The following is a 17,481-nucleotide window of genomic DNA, read 5'->3' as shown; positions in this document are numbered from 1 at the left end:
AGAAGGGTTAGTGGAGCACATGGAGGCCAGGATAGAATTTGGAATGCCCTGCAACAGAGTTGAAAGTATCCTTTTGAGAATTTATAGGGCCTTTACCACTGGTCAGTAAGACAAGAACAGTTCAAGTTTAATTCTCCTGAGAGTTTGAAGCTAAATGTTGGCCAAATAGATAGTCATTTATTCTGTTTCATTATCCACCACTTGTAAAGTTGTCTCTTCCAGGCAACAAGAGGGGTGAGGATGGACAATATATAAAGCATAGAAGACAGAGGCAAGAGCGGGTACAAAGTTAATCCTTCACAGACGAACCAATTTATTTTTTCTGGAGTCCTCCCTGCTGAGTTGAGAGTGATAGCATTTCAGTACTGGCGGCGAAGCTGGAGAGGCCGTTCATTCCTTAAGGTGAAGATGGAAGAGTGCCATCCTTTAGCAGATGGCTTGTTTTAACATTCTGGTTTGAGGAGCAATCTGAATTTGAGGAGGTTGTTCTGGTCCTACAGTTTGGCTGTACTGTGATTCCGCAGGATGGAAGCATGGGTGGAGAGATCCAGTTTTCATGGCGATAGGGGAATATCAAAGTCTCTTTGCAGAAGAGGACCTGAGGGTTCCTGCCACCTCATAGTGTCACATTATCTTTGACTAATACGTGGCTCTAAAGCACTACCTACAGGCCAAAACTAAAGGCATAGGAATACAGATGTGCGGGAGCTGGTAGTCATTGACTTCCCATTACCATTCTAGTCTCTTTGGCCGTTCCCAATCACCAATACCACTTCCCCACGCATGAAACGTACTGTCCTGGGATCTACTATCTGTTTCATGTAGTATTAACAAAATATGGGCTTGTATGGAGCTGCCGTTGTTGTCTCCAAGTAGTTTTCTGAAAGGTAACAGCTTAATTCCAGTTCTAACCCATCTCGTAGCATAAAAAAAAAGGTTTTACCAAGTGTGCCTTTATCTGCTTTTTAAGAATATGTTTTCTTGCATCTATTTCTGGCATGGATTTTTTGTTAAAAACAAGCATTGGGAAAGCTAACAGTGTTGGCTTTCTATAAGCATCAGATAGGTATTTACCAGGCACTGCCCTCATATGCCCACCAACTCACTCACAGAATTTGCCAGCTGTTGACATTTTATGGCCAGGTACTAGCAGAATGCTTCGCAAATGTCAATCCTAAGCCTACCCAAGAGCCAAAACTCTGGACTTTGTCAGTGCTTCTTTCAAAAAGCGTTCTAGGTCAGACCTAGAGTTTGGAACCTTTTTCTATGTTTCCCATGGAGCCAGTGGATAGTTTTTAGCGCGGGTGTGATCTGGCGTCCTTTGTTTAGCCAGAAATTAGCCGCACTTCCCTGGTCTGGATTAGTGAGACTTGGTGCATGATCTTCTTTGGCAGGAGCCAATACAGACAATTCATGTTATGTTTGCAATTATGTTGTCAATGAAAATGATCTAATCTGGGCAGCGCCAGAGCTTGTACTCATTTGTTTTTTGGTCCATTTGATCACATGTAGATTTAAGTGGAGATAACAATCCAGCTGGAGCTCAGAGAATGCATTTTAGTATATTAGCTCAGACGTCATTCCTTCAAAGGTGTGTCCATTGATCCACCGTTGTGAAGAAGGATTTATGGTTTTGGGAGATTATGAGACTCATCATTGTATGTGCATTAAATGTGAGTAATGTGTTGTTAAATATGATTTGTTGTTAGCCCTTTGTTTCTAAATTTTCATCATAGAATGTTTGAAGTGTTGGATTCCAATGACGGAAGACGCTCATAAGCAAATTTCAATGTCATCTTCATTCGGATGGATTGAGAAACATAGGCTCTTGGTTGGGATTTCCAATGGACAGTACAGGTTGAAACATCAGATGCGACAGATAGAACACTGCACACCACAGGTTGGTGGAGAAGCAATGACGATGCAGTCTCTGCCCCAAACATTCCCTTCTTGTTATTCAGGAATGAGGTTAATTCCTGCAGAAGGCTGTTGATGAAACCTTTTACATGTACTCTGTATTTTACATGATCGATAGCGTCTTCAGATGTATATGCAGGTCTATTATTCATTTACTACACAAAAAACATCAGTCAACAATTACAGGGTCACTGTTCCAGTTTTTTAGGTGAAATAGTACAGTGCTTAACAATTTTTCTCTGTGTGTTCTGTTTACTGTTCAATAGCTGTCAATTTTTCGAGATATTTGCCTTGGCGTTAGCTGATGGTGATATGGATTTATGGTTGACAAACTCGGGGTCTGGGCAAGTTTCATTGACTATAAAATGCAAGATTCGGGTAAATAAAAAAGTAAACAAAAATTAAAGAATGTTTCCAAGCAGAGTTTGGCCATCTATTGCACCGAAACCCTCCACTTAGAAGGTTTGCAACAAGAGTCAGGCTGAGCAATCTCTCAAACTGTCTGTGATTGGTTCATTCAGTGCACAATGCTGGATACTGGGCATCCTCTACATTTCTGCACCATGCACCTTGATTTTCATTTTGACTTCTGATTCAGCCAACCCAGACGGCATCCACCATAGCTTGCAGCAGGGGGTAGCTGCCTTACTTGCTTCCTCTCAGGAGGTGCCAAATCACAATTTTGTTTAATTCTAAACTCTTGAAATCACCACTGCCAACAACATGAACATCCTCCTCCTTCCTTACTGCAGATAGGAAGAGAGAGCACATTGAGTTGTTAACGCAGTGCTGATGAGCATTTTAGCTACTGCCCTGAAACGTGGACATTGAGGGATGTCAGGTTCAATTGGGGGTCTGGGAGCCTTGATGCGTTTCCCTGTGGCCTAAAGTACTTGTGCAGGGGTGGGCAGCCAGAAGTGTGTCAATTCGTGGGGCACTTATGGGGGAAGGGCGTGGTTTCCGTGTGAATCAGGATTGTGTCTCGAATCTTCAAGATTGCGTTGCTGAAAAAGGAGAGGTCTTTGCCATGCTGGAGGGTGGCCAGTTAATTTGTTCTGTGATCTCGCAAAATAATTTGAACAGGTTCCCAATATAGGACGTTTTAACCACACTGCAGGTGACGTAGTTGACAACGCTGGCTCCGAGAACTGATCTGTGATAGCCTTTCATGAGATTTTGGCAACACATTTTTCTTTTGTGGCTTTAGTGTCTGGCAGATCGCTTCATTGATGCCAGATCTTGGTTGAAGCATTTGTTTCTTGGTTTGCACTCTGGAATCGATTTCTTTAGTCTGAGCGTAATGCCTGTGCTGAGGGTCTTGCCCAGTTCATGCTTCCTAGTCACTGGGATGTTGTTGGTAGGTTGTAAGTTGCTGGCTTTGTAATAGATGTTGCAGACATGGAAATGTGTTTGGACACCCTTTTTAGCTGCTTCTTCAATATCATATCGGTCGGTGTTGATTAGAATGGGTGGCAGTGGGGGTGGGGGGATTTGATTGCTTTTGACATTTAGAGAAATACGCAGAATCACAATTAGGGTAGCATGAAAGCATCAGGGTGGGAAGCAGGACGTACATGCAAACGTGACAATGGATTGTCTGATTTAGCAACCGCCAAAAGAACATTGAATGCAGTCATTTGTGTGAGTCAGAATAGTCTCGTATTCCTGATCCTATTTATTAATAGTGCTTTACTCCCTCCAGAAAGGTCTCAATTTTCTGGCAAACTATTCAAATCACTCAGTTCTTGTGCTGGAGCCTAACGCAACTTCCTGGATATTGAATCGTGTAGCGCAATCAATATCCATTTGGTGCAATACACTGTGCTGTGGTGCTTACTTTTCAAATGTACCTCCAGCAGACAGACCCATTCTGGGGCTTGCATCGAATGCCAATTTCGTGTCTAAAATGGCATTGCCTGGAAATCTTAAGCTACTGTGAATTCCATGACTTGCAGCATGCAGTGGTGCCACATTCATGCGCTACACTGCACGGGTGCAGTAGCAGTGCATGTGGACCTTCGAATTGCACACATCGTCCAGAATATGTGCCAGACGTGGAACAATCTGACCATTTTCACTGGAGAGGGTTTTTAATTCACATCCCAGCCATGCACATGCTCCCTGCATTGCGCACACAGGCATACAATGAGGAGTTTGATCATGCATGCTGTGACAAGCCGAACACATTTCATGCGGTTGTTCCTCATGTTATCCTTCCCCAGGAATAGCCCAGCCACTAGTTGCGGCAACTGTTGGGTATTTCGAGGGGAGATGAAACAGCTATGATCTTCAGGACTTGTATTGCCAAGCTTTATTTGTCTTAACGAATGCATTTTAATTCCTCTGAAAATCATGTGGGAATTGTTTTAAAACTTTGCACAGGGCAGGAATTGTTAAGCAAGCTGCTTAGTCTGAAGGTCAACCAAACGTTTAACCTGGGCAGCCCATTCATGGTCAAAGGTTTTTGCTTTTTTCGCTATATATTACCATTGCACCAGTTCTACACACCTACAGTGAAAGGATTAACTAACCCAAACTGCCGATTCCAAATGCTTGCTGAAATGCTCCCTGGGTCATCCCCACTGGTCAATGAACTGCAGAAGAGGTTGGCATGTCTCGCCTCTTAGACCAGTCCTTGTACAGACAGAGGCCGAGCGGACTATACTCTCTCCCATCAGCCCCGCTCTACCATTCAAGATGGAGGACACCACATCTGAAGCAGCCTGTGCTCTGATGGCCTTGTCAAGTAGGAAGTAGGAATTGAGTCTGTATCATGCAGTTGGGGGTCTTTATTTGAATGGGTGTGCACTGTAAACATCCCTTGTGCATGCTAGATGAGCGCCAGCTACGCCACATGCGGGAGACGAGCCACGCTGTTTCACACTACGCTTTTCTCACATGCCTATGACGCAGTTACTTCATTGGTGACTTTATTGTTATTTTGGTTTTTAGGGATCAAGTTCCTCGAAGACTGTCCGATTCAGCCGCTCATTCCCCTGTATTTGCTCATAGGAGGGGTTGTTGGAAGTTTAAAGGTAATGTAACACTCTGTAAAGTTGTTTCCACATTACCGTATACATTGCGTTGTTTGTCTGACTTTGTTGAATTTTCTTGTCATGTGACCACTTGCACATGCCACTCACTGGGGTGGGCCGCAAAGACTGCTTATAAAGGTCCCACATACAACATGAGTACATGAGATCAAAAATATGTATTTTACTTTAATTAATCAATGCTTTTTGAAACGCAAACTGTATAACGACTACTTGAGTGCTTCAGCAATGGTGTACAGTCCCGAGGTATGTCTGAAGTGAGTGGTTGCATGAGAGATAAGGGTGAGTAGAATGGCAGGACAGAATACAGATCAAAAGTTACATTGAAAAAGTAGGTTTTCAGACATTTATGGACTTGGGAATGTCTGCTAGCTTCGAAGGGATAAGGGAAGACTGGTCAATAGGATTGAAGTGTGTGCTTCGAGATTTCTTGCCCCAAAATATCAGTATCGCATATGCGAGATAGATGGCTAGTTTTTCCAGGCTGACCTTATCAACTGGTAGGACACTGTGCGAGTTTGGACAAAGATGGCTCGTTTTGTCAGGCTGACCTTTAGACGCCTGATCGGCTGGTGGGGCACTATGAGAGTTCGGACACATATGTGCTGACCTTATAGGCTGGTAGGACACTATGAGAGTTTGGACAAAGATGGCTACTTTTGCCAGACTGACCTTAAACGCAGGGATTTCCCCAAAAACGCAGATTTCACCAAAATGCCAGGGGTAGCGAAAGTGATATCACATGACCCTTGACCCCCTGATGACATCACAGGAAGTGATGTCATTTGATCCCACACCCAAGTGATGTCGCGGTAAGCGATGGAACACGGCCTTTCACACATTGACAAAACAGGAAGTGGCATCACATAGCATTGTACACTACGAAAAATATGGTTTACAATATCACTATAATGTGATGTACATTTCATACAAGAATGGATCGCCATATGTATCGTTAAAATCAGTGCAAATAGGCCCATGTTACCAAATTACTGTGAATGCAAGCAGACGTCCATGACCAAACGATAATGATGTGTTATTATATAGCACTTATGCTTAAGCGCTTTATATAGAAAAAATATACACCCACTATCACCCAACCTGTGTTGGTACTCATTTATCGACCTCAGAAGGATGAAAGGCTGAGTTAAGGCGTTTAAGAACAGACTAAATCATGGACTCACCCCCTGAAGTGTGCCTGAAATAAACCTTTAATGAGTCTAGCAATTATTGTATAGAATTCCAGTAAGACACATTATTTGGTATTCCTATTCTTTCTAATTTAGGGTCAGTGCTGAAAGTGTTAGACTTGTGGAACTCCTGTTCTTATTGTTCTTCTTTTTTTTAAGGGACCTGAACAAGAAAGCCAGCCACTCCAGAACTAAAGAGCCACATAGTACTGGCTACAGCCCAGGAGCATGCATTACAAAAAAATAAATAAAAAAAGTTTTTTTAGTTTTTTTCTTCAGAGGTCACAATGGAGACCTCGGAGGTCGCAGTTGTGACCTCTGGCGACCCCTAAATGACGTCCCTGCTTAAACGCCTAGTCAGCCGGTAGGACACCATGGGCCCTCATTACGACCCTGGCGGAAATCGAAAAACGATGGCGGAAATGCAATACCGCCATCGAATAGCGCTCGGTGCGACTATGACCCGTCACCGCAAAGTACGAAGCCATTAGCGACACCGTAGTGAACGCCAACGCTAACTGCACCAAGCACGCGCGCGCGCGCCATGCCAAACCGCAAACACCACCATGGTGCAACGGTACGCCAATTCCGACCCTAGCGGACATGTACCTAACGCCATCAGGCATGGCGGAATGTACCATTCCGCCATGGCGAGAAGTACGGCATCGCGAATCAACCGTAAACGGCCCCACTGAGTGCCTGTACACCGCTCCCTGCCCACAAAGTACAACTCCCCGTAGGTGCAATGAAGCCACAATGCAACCATTGAAATGTACAAGTCACCCATGCATGCCAACGAACAAAAGAAACACAACAGGGGCCAATGGGAGCTGCAGGGCACAGATGGCACGAATACAGAAGCCATCCCAATGGACATGACCACAGTCCCCCACCAAGAAACGCACGCAAACACAGGCACCTGTGACCAGCAATATACCGAAAACCACATCATTCAACCAGTCCACCTGGCTGACCGGCATCTGTTACACAAAACCCAATCCCCCGCCCCTGAGCATGACAACATTCAAACTGGCATATTGGCAGCCCCCATCCCTGACCTCACTGGGCTTCGTAGGCAAACGCGCACAGCACAGTACCACGCAACTAAACCCCGAAGCTGGAACCCAATGCAGATCTCCTCACAATACATCGCCCCCCAAATAGGCATATGCCACATCACTTGCAAAGAAAAACGCTACACGGGCCAAATCAGAATAGATATTTATGCACATCAAAATCACCAAGCACATACAGCCATCAGGCCATGAAATCCAAAACACCAATCACCAATGTGGGCTGCTTCCGCAAGAAATGACCAGCCACTACCTGTGTGTCGCCCTGTTCCCCCATGGTACACAGAGCCACATTCACGTCCGAAAAGGCAACATGGAAGCGCACAGAACCGCAGGGCCGTCCCAATGGGGAGGCACTAGTCCAGCTGAAAGGCCGAAATGTTGCTCCGAGCCACCAGTACTGCGTAAGGGCATGTGGGCCATTGGCGATCGTCCCATAAGATCGTAATGCTGCTCCACTGATTAACACGAAGCAGCAGGTGTCGGGAGTAAAATCCATCTGCAGGAGTGGCATACAGATGGCAGTGGCAAAAGGGGAGGAGATACCTGTCAACCAAAAGAAAAGAAAAAGAACAGAATGGCCATCAGAACTACATACCAACAACTCACTTCAATGATCACACGAAATCCACAGCCATATGCATGCTAGCCCACTCCAAAGGAACATCACCACCCCAAAACCACTTGCGACTCATAACCATCTATATCGAGGTGCAAACACCATCGCAAACGAGTGTCTGAGGGCGCCTCGAGACAGGGAGGGCTCAACAAGGCCAGATGGACGATGGTCCCACTATGGCAGCCCTGCATCACATAGCGTAGGGGAGGCGGATAGATCCCAAGAAGCCCTGTACATGGCAAACTCTGTATCAAATCACCTGCCCATGCATCCATCCATCATTCCCTCATCCCGGGATCAAAATGCCTGAATAATTACTCACATGACATTAGAAACATCCATTGAGTCTGTGCGTTATGCAGCCTGCTAAATCCACAGTGCCCCAGCCCGTAATTCCAGTGTTGTGAAGTAACATGTATTTGGGAACGGACGGCCTCATCGCCCACGTAGCTATTGCGCATCCCAAACTATTCATATCAATCATTGCTCCCTCGCCATGGGCCCTGTCTCAAGGACATTGAACAATAGAACGTTATATTTGCAGTCAGACCTGTGGGCATCTCCTCGCCGCTAGCTGGAAACCGAAAGCGCCGCCCTTCGAATTCCTCATTTGCAACATCACGTCGAAAAGGCATCTGTGGCCGTTTGAAATCACTAATTATCCCATCGAGTGCAGCTGTGTGTGAAAATGGCAACTGCCTTCACCCACGAATGGGACGCCCCGCCCGTCGTTGCAACTCGGTACAGTGATGCATGAGGGCCCACCGTTACTCGAGTACTACGTCCCACTGACCCCTCACAAGTCTGTTCGCGACTGCACAGATAGTATGTGAAACAATGGGACCACAGCAGAATGAACATATCAACCAATCTTACACGGCCATCGGGTACTAATACATGATTGCAATAGCAAGATACAATTCCCCGAATTGCAGCGTTGTGCGCGGGACGTGCTCGGCCAAAGGGGAGAGCAGTTTGCACAGGTGGAATCAATCACCACAGGTGGAGGCCATACAGCCTGAAAACACATAAATTGCACAGCCAGTCTCCTCCCACAACCACACCGAAATGCTACCGGCAGGACTCGCGATGTTGGCCCTGGGGGACCTGATAGCACTGCAAGTGCTCCGACTCCAAGAAGTAGACGAACACCAACTACAACCAGCCGCATGGAGGAGACGCAGGAGGAGGAGGAGGCCAAGGCAGGGCCAGCAAGGCCCACCAGCACAGCCACTACCACCACGCAGGCAGCCCGCAATTCAACGCCTCCGAGCACATCCGTTCAACCTCACTGATGAGCAGATCCACACCCTCTACCGTCTGGACCGGGACACCATAGCCGCCATTGTGGACATGACACAGGCTGACCTTGTCAGCATGATAGATAGCCCAACCGCCATCCCACCCCTACTGAAGGTGGTGTCTGTACTCCACTTCCTGGCCACAGGCACCTACCAGCACACAGTCGGACAGTTGCATGGCATTTCTCAGCCACTGTTCTCACGGACACTATTGCAAGTGCTCGATGCCCTCCTGAAGCACGCAGACGACTACATCTCTCTACCACGCTCGGAGCAGGAAATTACCAACACAAAAGTGGGATTCCATGCACTTGCCGGCATACCGGGTTGCATTGGTGCCATCGACTGCACCCATGTGGAATTGGTCGTCCCACATGCCATGGAGGCCCAGTACCGCAACCGAAAACAATTTCATTCCCTGAATGTACAGATGGTGTGTGACTCCAACAGGATCATTACACATTGTTGTGCCCGATTCCCTGGATCAACCCATGATTCTATGGTCTTGAGGAACTCTACAATACCACGCTACATGGAACGACACGCAGGGAACAGATCCTGGCTACTCGGTGAGTCTCATTACATGCATGATGATGTGGGGTATGTGAATTGGCAATGAACTGCCAGGAAGGGGGGGGGGGGTGTGCGTACGTATCAATGGCATTCCACATCATACGTTTCTCGTCCACATACAGGTGATGCTGGATATCCACTGAAGAGATGGCTCCTCACACCAGTCCGGAACCCACGGGACCAGCATGAGGAGGACTACAACCATGCCCACTCACGTACCCGTGTAGTCATAGAACAGGCATTCGGCCTACTGAAGACTCGTTTCCGCTGCCTCAGCAGGTCTGGCGGGGCACTCCTGTACCGCCATGAGAAGGTTGCAAAGATGGTGATGGCATGTGTCATGCTCCACAACATGTGCGTACGTAGAAATGTGCCCATGCCCCCTGACGCAGAACTGCAAGCACCTGATGATGGTCATGATGAGGGTGGGGATGTGGCAGCACCTCATGGAGTCTGCGAGGCACCGGAGGCCCGTGACATTCGTCAGCATCTCATTGATGTATGCTTCTAGCACTCACGCCTGGTGGCTGATGCATGGACACGGGACTCGTGGCACTGCGTGTGTCTGGGACATGCACAATATGGACTGTACGCCTATGATGGCCTAGTACACAAGGATCAATGTCCACACTTCTCATTGGGTGATCGTGCACTTTTTATGGCATATGTGATATCATGTTGAACACCCTATCGACCCGCCACCCAAGTGAGCCCAACACACCCCCTCCACCCTCCTACCTCCCACCCGAACACCAGTGTCCAAAGATGCTCATTGTCAGTGGGCTGTCGCTATTGCATGCCCCCTCTGCGGGTATCAGGGGCACCCCTGCCTGTGGAGCGCAGGTTCCTTCCAGATCTACGTTGGGGGCTGCCCTGGACGGAACTTGCAACGGATGATGTGTCTGCCTGCTCACGTCCATGCATGTCCCTAAGGGTTTGCGAGAGCTCAGTGAGCACACGGTGCACTGCGGCAAGTTCGGCACATACGTCTTTGGACGTCGCATGCAGTTCCCCCCTCAGGCTATCGGTGCTACTCTCCATTTGGACTCTCAGGCTCTCGGTGCTACTCTCAATTTGTGCCCTTAGCGTCTCTGTACCTCTCTCCATTTCTGCCCTAAGTGTCTCTGTTGATGTTTCTATGTCTGCCTTGGTGCCCCCACATTCATCGGCATGGCCCTTGAGGAGTGTGGCCATTTGCTGCTGTTGGACGATTAACTTGTCGAGGGACTGTTGCCTCTGCTGGGCCATGGCCATTTGCGGTGGTGTCACAGAGGGGCTGTTGTCCTCATGTTGCCTTGCCACAGGGCTTGTGGGGGATGGCCAGTCGTCGTCTTGTGGCTGCACCTGCGTGGTATCCTCATGTTGTACGGGAGGGGACAGACAGGGGGATTGGGACAGGTCATGGATGGATCTGACCTCGACATCCCCGTCTTCTGTGTCCGAGCATGCTGCCATCAATGGGGTGTCACCTATGGTGCTGCTGCCACCAGAGGCAGTGCCTTCTGTGGCATCCATTGGGGGGACCTGTGGTGGTGGTGTTGTGGCCATGCTGGCTGCTGGGGTGCCTGTTGATGTTCCCTCCTCTGTGCTGCCACCTGATTTGTGCTGCTGCCGTGTCTTGATGCGTGCAGCTGAGGTGGAGGGTCTCTGGCCGTTGGTCTTGGCCCTCTTTGCAGGTGTGCTGGTAGGGGTGTCCTGTAGCTCGTCGTTTGGATCGGACCCTGTGGTGGAGTAAAGGAGGGCGAGGGTTATTGATGGGTCAGTGGGAATTGGAATGGCATTGTATCACATGCATTGGGGTGGTACCTGAGGGTGATTTGGGTCGGGGTCTTGGAGGTGCTTTGATTTGTGTGTGGAGTGAGGGTGCAGTTGTTTGGCAGCCTGCAGTTAGGGTGTGCCTGCTGCACGTGTAGTGCGTGTATTAGGGGTTTTTAATTATTTATGTATTTATTGTGGGTTTTGACGTGCGCTTTCAGGCCGATGTGTGTGGACGTTCTCCTGGACATGTGTTTCTGTTGCACTATGTGGACGCATGGTACTTCACATGGTTGGACTTTGTGGATTTGGCATTGTTTTATCTGGCCCTCCTACCTGAATCTTCGGATGTCTGCACTCCTTTCTCCATCCCTCCGACTCCCTCTATGCTCTCCATTCCGATGGTGGAGGCACAGATTTCTTCCCAGGGGGTCAACTTGATGGGTGATTCAGGACCTCCCCCGGTGGCTGTGGCAATGTTGCGGTTGGCAGAGAGTATGCTGCGGACGCGTATCCGCAGGTCGTCCCATCGCTTGCGGCATTGCTGTGGGGTGCGGGGTGCGGTCCCCACCGCACTTACCCGCTGTGCCACCAGAGCCCATATGGCCTTCTTGTTTGCAAGTGCCGTCCTGGTCATTTGCGTGGAGAAGACGACGGCTGCATTCTCCTGGAGGGTCTCTGTTAGCACGGTGAGTTCCTCACGGGAGAAGTGGACCTGCCGCTTGCGGTCGCACGCTTTCTTCGCTACTTTTCCCATTTTTCGTGGTTTCGCTAGGGTGGTTGACGGGTTGGGGTGTGTTTCAGGGTAGTGATTTTAGTGGTTGTGTGGTTTTGGTGTTTTTATAGGTGTACGCCGGGATGTTTCCCGTTCCGGGCCCATGTTTTAACTTCCGTTTCCGTATATTTCCGGCCACCGTACTTTCCGGTAGGCGCACACTGCGGTGACCGCTAAGTGGGGTGGCGGTATTGCACCTAGGGCGCCGTACGGCGGCGGTGTGGGCCGTTTTGGGGTCATTTCCGCCATCGCGGACTTTGCACTTCCGCCGTGGCGTGGTGCTCGTGCCCGATGGGTCGGAATGGGCCGCACTTTGCTCCTTCGTACAATGGCGGAAACGCTATTTACGCTGTGGCGCTCCGGTCAGTCGCTTTCCGCCAGGGTCGTAATGAGGGCCCATGAGAGTTGGGAGAAAGATGGATGCTCAGCGACGGTGGGCGTTTGTAGACCAGACATAACATTTGAAGGCCATCCTCTGCTTGAATGGTAGCCATTGTGGTACTATCACTCCTGGCATGACGTGTTCAGACCATTTAAGTCCCAATAAGGCAAACTGAACCTTGCCGCAGTGCCTGTTTAGGCCTAATGTTGCTTTAAAAGTCTTCCGAAGATGCATCTTCCTGTATACTTTGGTAGGGTTCTTAACGTTTTGACTTGCCGTGCCGTGTTCTCAGGGACCATCTCTTCTCGGGTGCCCATTCCTCAGCTTCGGCCATAGTTAATGATAGTTTCTGTATGGGGCACCATGACCAATCACGAGTTCCCTGTACAAATTCCAACATAGGGTAATTTCCTAATACAAGTTGTTTAAAAATCATGGTAAGGCAAATGGTTAGTAGGGAACATGAGAGGTTTAATTATCCCACTACCCTCTCTGTTTAAAAACCTTTGCTCTCAATCGCAGTCTTCTCCTTGATATGCCTCTATGAGTAATGCTAAAGGCCATCTAACATTTCCTGGATAGGATTAAAGTGTGCCAAACTGCCTGACAGCAGAGAGCAGAGCAGAAGTGCCAAAACATCTTGACATGCCGGTCATATAGCACAGTGTGCCAAGTGCTTGCCCTCCCATATCTGTGCGCAGCCTGCTGTGGCAGGTTCGAATCCCATCATGGTCAATGTATCCTTCAGAGGTTGATAGATTGAGTACCGCTCTGTGGGATAATAATGCCTTCTGTTATTTCAGCACTCTGAGACCTGGGGGTATGTAGCGCTATATAAGAAATACATTATTATTATAACCTAAAGTGTTGGCTCTTCAGTGTCCGAAACCGTGCTTTGGAGTTGTAGGAACCGGCTTGTGTTTTCTGGTGCACTAAGCTGCTTATACATCAAAGAGCACGATTATATTGTATCACGTCCTAACTGATTGTGGCACAGTCTACATCTGAGACACCTATTGAAAGCCTGCAGGCCCCAAACCATTTGCTGTGCTCCACCCCTGCCCCTTGCGTCACCTTTGCTCTGCTTCAATGCAGTACCCACTGATTTTACCACCCAAACGCATTTTTCGGTAAAGTAAAAAATGCGGTAATCCACAGCGAAAGTATGGGTGGTAAAAGCAGCAGGCCCTGCAGCCAGGAAGCCGATGAAGGGCCCTTCTTGGGGAGTCTTCGTCACGCTGTAGCTCAACTTCCAAGTACGGTTAAGGTACTGCGGCTTAGTTACTTGGCTTTCAATTTGGGTAGGTGGGGGGGGGTGTTAGTATGTATGCCTTGTGGTTATTGGATGTATGTGCCTCAGCGGGAAGTGAGGCAGAAGTGACGAGGAATACATTCCCTCACAGCACACGAGTAAGGAAGACTTGGTGCTAATTAAACACAGGATGCTGCACAAGTCACCCATTCCCAGTCCTGTGAACAACCTGACCCTTAATACAGTGTTCGATGTGTACTTTGCACACCCAGGGCTGATGTATGGAAACACTAGGCTAGGGCGGTGCCTCCACTTGGATGATGTATTTTAATGATTTTCGCATAAGGGCAGCAGGATGGCCTGCTTGCTGAAGGACAAGCTGCCCACATGACGTAGTATGTAAACTAGGAGTCTGCAGCCTTTGGCTCGCCAGATGTTAAGCACTACAACTCCAATAAGCTTCACGCAGCCTAGTGAACGGTGTGGGATCATGGGGGTCACCGTCCAAAACCTCTAGAGGGCCCAGGTTGCAAACCCGTGGTACATATAACATTGCAAATCTCAACACACAGAGAATGAACCCGGCAAACTCACATCTGGTTGACAGTACGAATCAATCAGTTGATTTTATGAGTCAATCCCAACAGGTAAGTAACACAGTTCGCAAACTAACAAACTTCCCATAAGAAATTGACTACCTCCCAAAAATACTGCAACGCTGGAGAAGTATATGCAGTAGGTGAACTCTACCAGACGAATAACCTAAGACACACGAGCAAGGGATGCTGCCACTGAACGCGCATTGTAATGACGCACTTCCTGCTTCTTAAAGGGAAAACCTTTACTGCACTGCTGAGGATGTGCTTAACTCTGTAGCTGAGAACAATTAGGGGCTTCATCTATATTGCTGGGATGGGGAACCCCCTGTATGAGAACAGTCGTGGTAAAGTATTGAGCTCAAGGCTCCTTTGTGCAGTCAGTACATGCAAGATGGTAGCTTGATGTAAGTCGATGCTACCAGGGTAGATTAAGGAGTTTTCAGGAAGAAATCCGTCTCGTTCTACTCCAATGATCACTCTGGTGTTCACAGCAGAAATTCACCTTGTGGCTTTCCCCACCAATCAAAGTTTATGGCAGGAAGGGGGTGGGTGGAGCACTGTCAATTCTCCTCTGTAGCTGCTGCATGAGATGTTCTCTGCTGACTTTGAAGGTATACAAAATAAGGAACGGTCAAGACCCCAGAGCTCAAGAAAAAAAATGGAGGTAAATCCCTGACCACCCGCCATACGCAAATATTGTTTGTCCAGTCTCTTAACCTACAGGTTGCCTGGGAACTGATCAGGCCTCAGAGACCACATGGCAGCAAACACACACGCACTTGTCCATATGTTGTTTCACTTGAGCTTGACTTTGTGACAGCCTTTGAGGCCCACAGCTGGCCTTGAGGTCATAGTGAGAGTGGTGGGGGGTCTCTCCACCCATCTATCATCCACACCAGAGTCAGCTCACCATTATGACACAGAAGGCAAAGCCGCAAATGCGAGGTGGGCACCTGCTATTCTAGCAATCATCCCAGATGTGTGATTCCTCTCTTACTTATCCCTGTAGTTATAGGTACATAATAATATTATGTTCCCTAATTATGTCCTACCACTTCTAAGAGGTTTAAGAATGGGTGTTATGAGGGGCGTAGCCAAGATGGCTGACGGAGCAGACAACCCTTAACAAGCTCCGTCCTACATTCCCTCGGATGATGCTGAAAGAACAGCGAAATTGACCCGAAGTCTAAATGCAGCCCACGTTTATGCCACAGTGTCACTGTGGAGCCCCGGTCCCTGCCGGATTGAGTGCCTCAGGAGTGGAGACCGAGGTGGCGCACCGAGGTGTAAAGATCGGGCCCAAGATGGCGGGCCGAGGGAACTGAGGCGGCGGGCGGCTGACGTGGAGGTCGGCACGGCCTGGCCTGATCTAGCTCCTGCCATGGGCATTGCGACAGGGGCCCATGGCGGAGTGGGGAGAGAGTCCTGGCTGTCCCCGGTACAGGGAGTAGAGCGCCTGGCGACAAAATGGCAGTAGCCGCTGAGGATTGATGAGGGGGGCTTTCGGGGCCAGTCCTGTCAGATGCCAGTAGCAAGACAAAGGCAAGCCGGGTGACTGGGACCTGGGCCGCAGTAGGATGTGAGAGGGCCATGCCACCCCCTGGGGAGAGCAACGGTGGTTGGTGGGCGGAGGTGCAGCACCAAAAAAAGACATTCAGCCCAATACTGTGCATGCAGGCTGCAAGGTGGTCTGAATAGCGGCCAGAAGGGAGAGTACCAGGGGCTGATGACAGTGGCTGATGGAAGTATCCTTCACACACCCCTGCTCAGCCCTGTGTAGCCCACTGAAAGGACAAGGCAGGTCCTTGGAGGCATGAAGTGGGAAGAAATGCATACATGAGTACCACCAAGAGCTGAGGAGAGCCCATGAAAGTTGGAGACCGCTCTGATCAAATTGATGTGCTAAGAGCGAGAAGGTGCAGAGGACAAAGCGTTCTTGGGGCAACCCGAGAGTAGGAGTGCCGGAGAACTAGAGGCTGAGCTGAGCCAGTGTAAGGAAACAGATCCTGTCAAGAGACAAGTGGAAAGAGTGGAAGCAACGGAGCTACGCTGGCGACATGCCGAAATCCAATAAGCAACCCAAAGCAATGTCCCCAATATCCTATCTCCAGGGTACATCTGGCGCTGACAAAGAGGACAAAAGGGTATCAGAGGAAGTGAGAGCGGGCGACACGCCATTGACACAAGGGATGATGCTATTCATAGCTGCTGGTCTACGAGAGGGTATCTCTGCCCGTGTTAAAGCTGAAACAGCAACTATTAAAGAGGAGTTATGTAAGGTGATAGCGGGCTCCAGGAAGGAAATCGGAGAGTTGGGTGATAGAGGGAGCCATCAACCAGAAGCAAGAAATGCAGACCCTGGTAGGCCAGTGTGAAGCCCTACAGAGTAGGTGTGATGACCTTGAAAACCGCTCTTGCAGGGACAATCTATTGATTGGGTTCATGAAGGAGGGAGTGGAGGGAGCTAATACCTGAGGATGTGTCACAGATTTGTTCTCAGAGCTGCGGTCTCACGAGGGGCAGGGGGGTAAGAATCGACAGAGCCCATAGAGTGGGCATGAAGAGAGATCAGAACGGGTCAACCCAAGATATCCTGGTTAAGCTCCACAATTTCACAATGAAGGAAGCTATCCTCAAAGAGGCTAGGAAGAAACGCTCTATCGAATTCAGGGGGGCGACAGTCCAAATCTTCCAAGACATAACCCAGCGTATGAAACCAGTCACTGAGAAACTGCATGCAGTGGGGGTCCGCTATCGCTGGACTTATCCGTTTAGATTGCAGTTTCAATGGAAGGGAAAGGTGGTCACCTTGTTCAATGTGGAAGAGGGAGCCACCCTTCTTGGCCTAGAGCTCGGGAGAGCGGAGGAAGGAGAAAATGAGGAGAGTGACGCCTGTGGAAGTGGAGCGACAGGCTGGAAGAAGAGGCCGACTGGGAGGCATTGCTGAGAGTAGTGTGGAGCTGTGAGGGAGAAGATTCATCAGTTGTGTTGG

General features: G+C 48.9%; 1 protein-coding gene across 4 annotated transcripts in view; it reads left to right on the top strand.

Moving 5' to 3' along the window:
* The window catches only part of TMEM272 (transmembrane protein 272), a 245,142-nt gene that overhangs the window by 150,200 nt on the left and 77,461 nt on the right, over nucleotides 1-17,481 (top strand). For 2 of the 4 annotated variants that reach the window (XM_069640601.1, XM_069640600.1), the window contains exon 4: nucleotides 4,870-4,952. The exons of 1 other annotated variant lie outside the window; for it this stretch is intronic. In XM_069640601.1, the coding sequence (XP_069496702.1) occupies nucleotides 4,870-4,952 (83 nt within the window). Of the gene's footprint in view, nucleotides 1-4,867; nucleotides 4,953-17,481 lie in introns of those variants that run through there. One more of the 4 variants, XM_069640603.1, reaches the window with a different exon arrangement.

This window comes from Ambystoma mexicanum, chromosome 7q (genome assembly GCF_040938575.1).
Source record: "Ambystoma mexicanum isolate Mex_15411 chromosome 7q, UKY_AmexF1_1, whole genome shotgun sequence".
Classification (NCBI taxonomy): domain Eukaryota; kingdom Metazoa; phylum Chordata; class Amphibia; order Caudata; family Ambystomatidae; genus Ambystoma; species Ambystoma mexicanum.
This window is presented reverse-complemented; position numbering and strand designations above follow the sequence as displayed.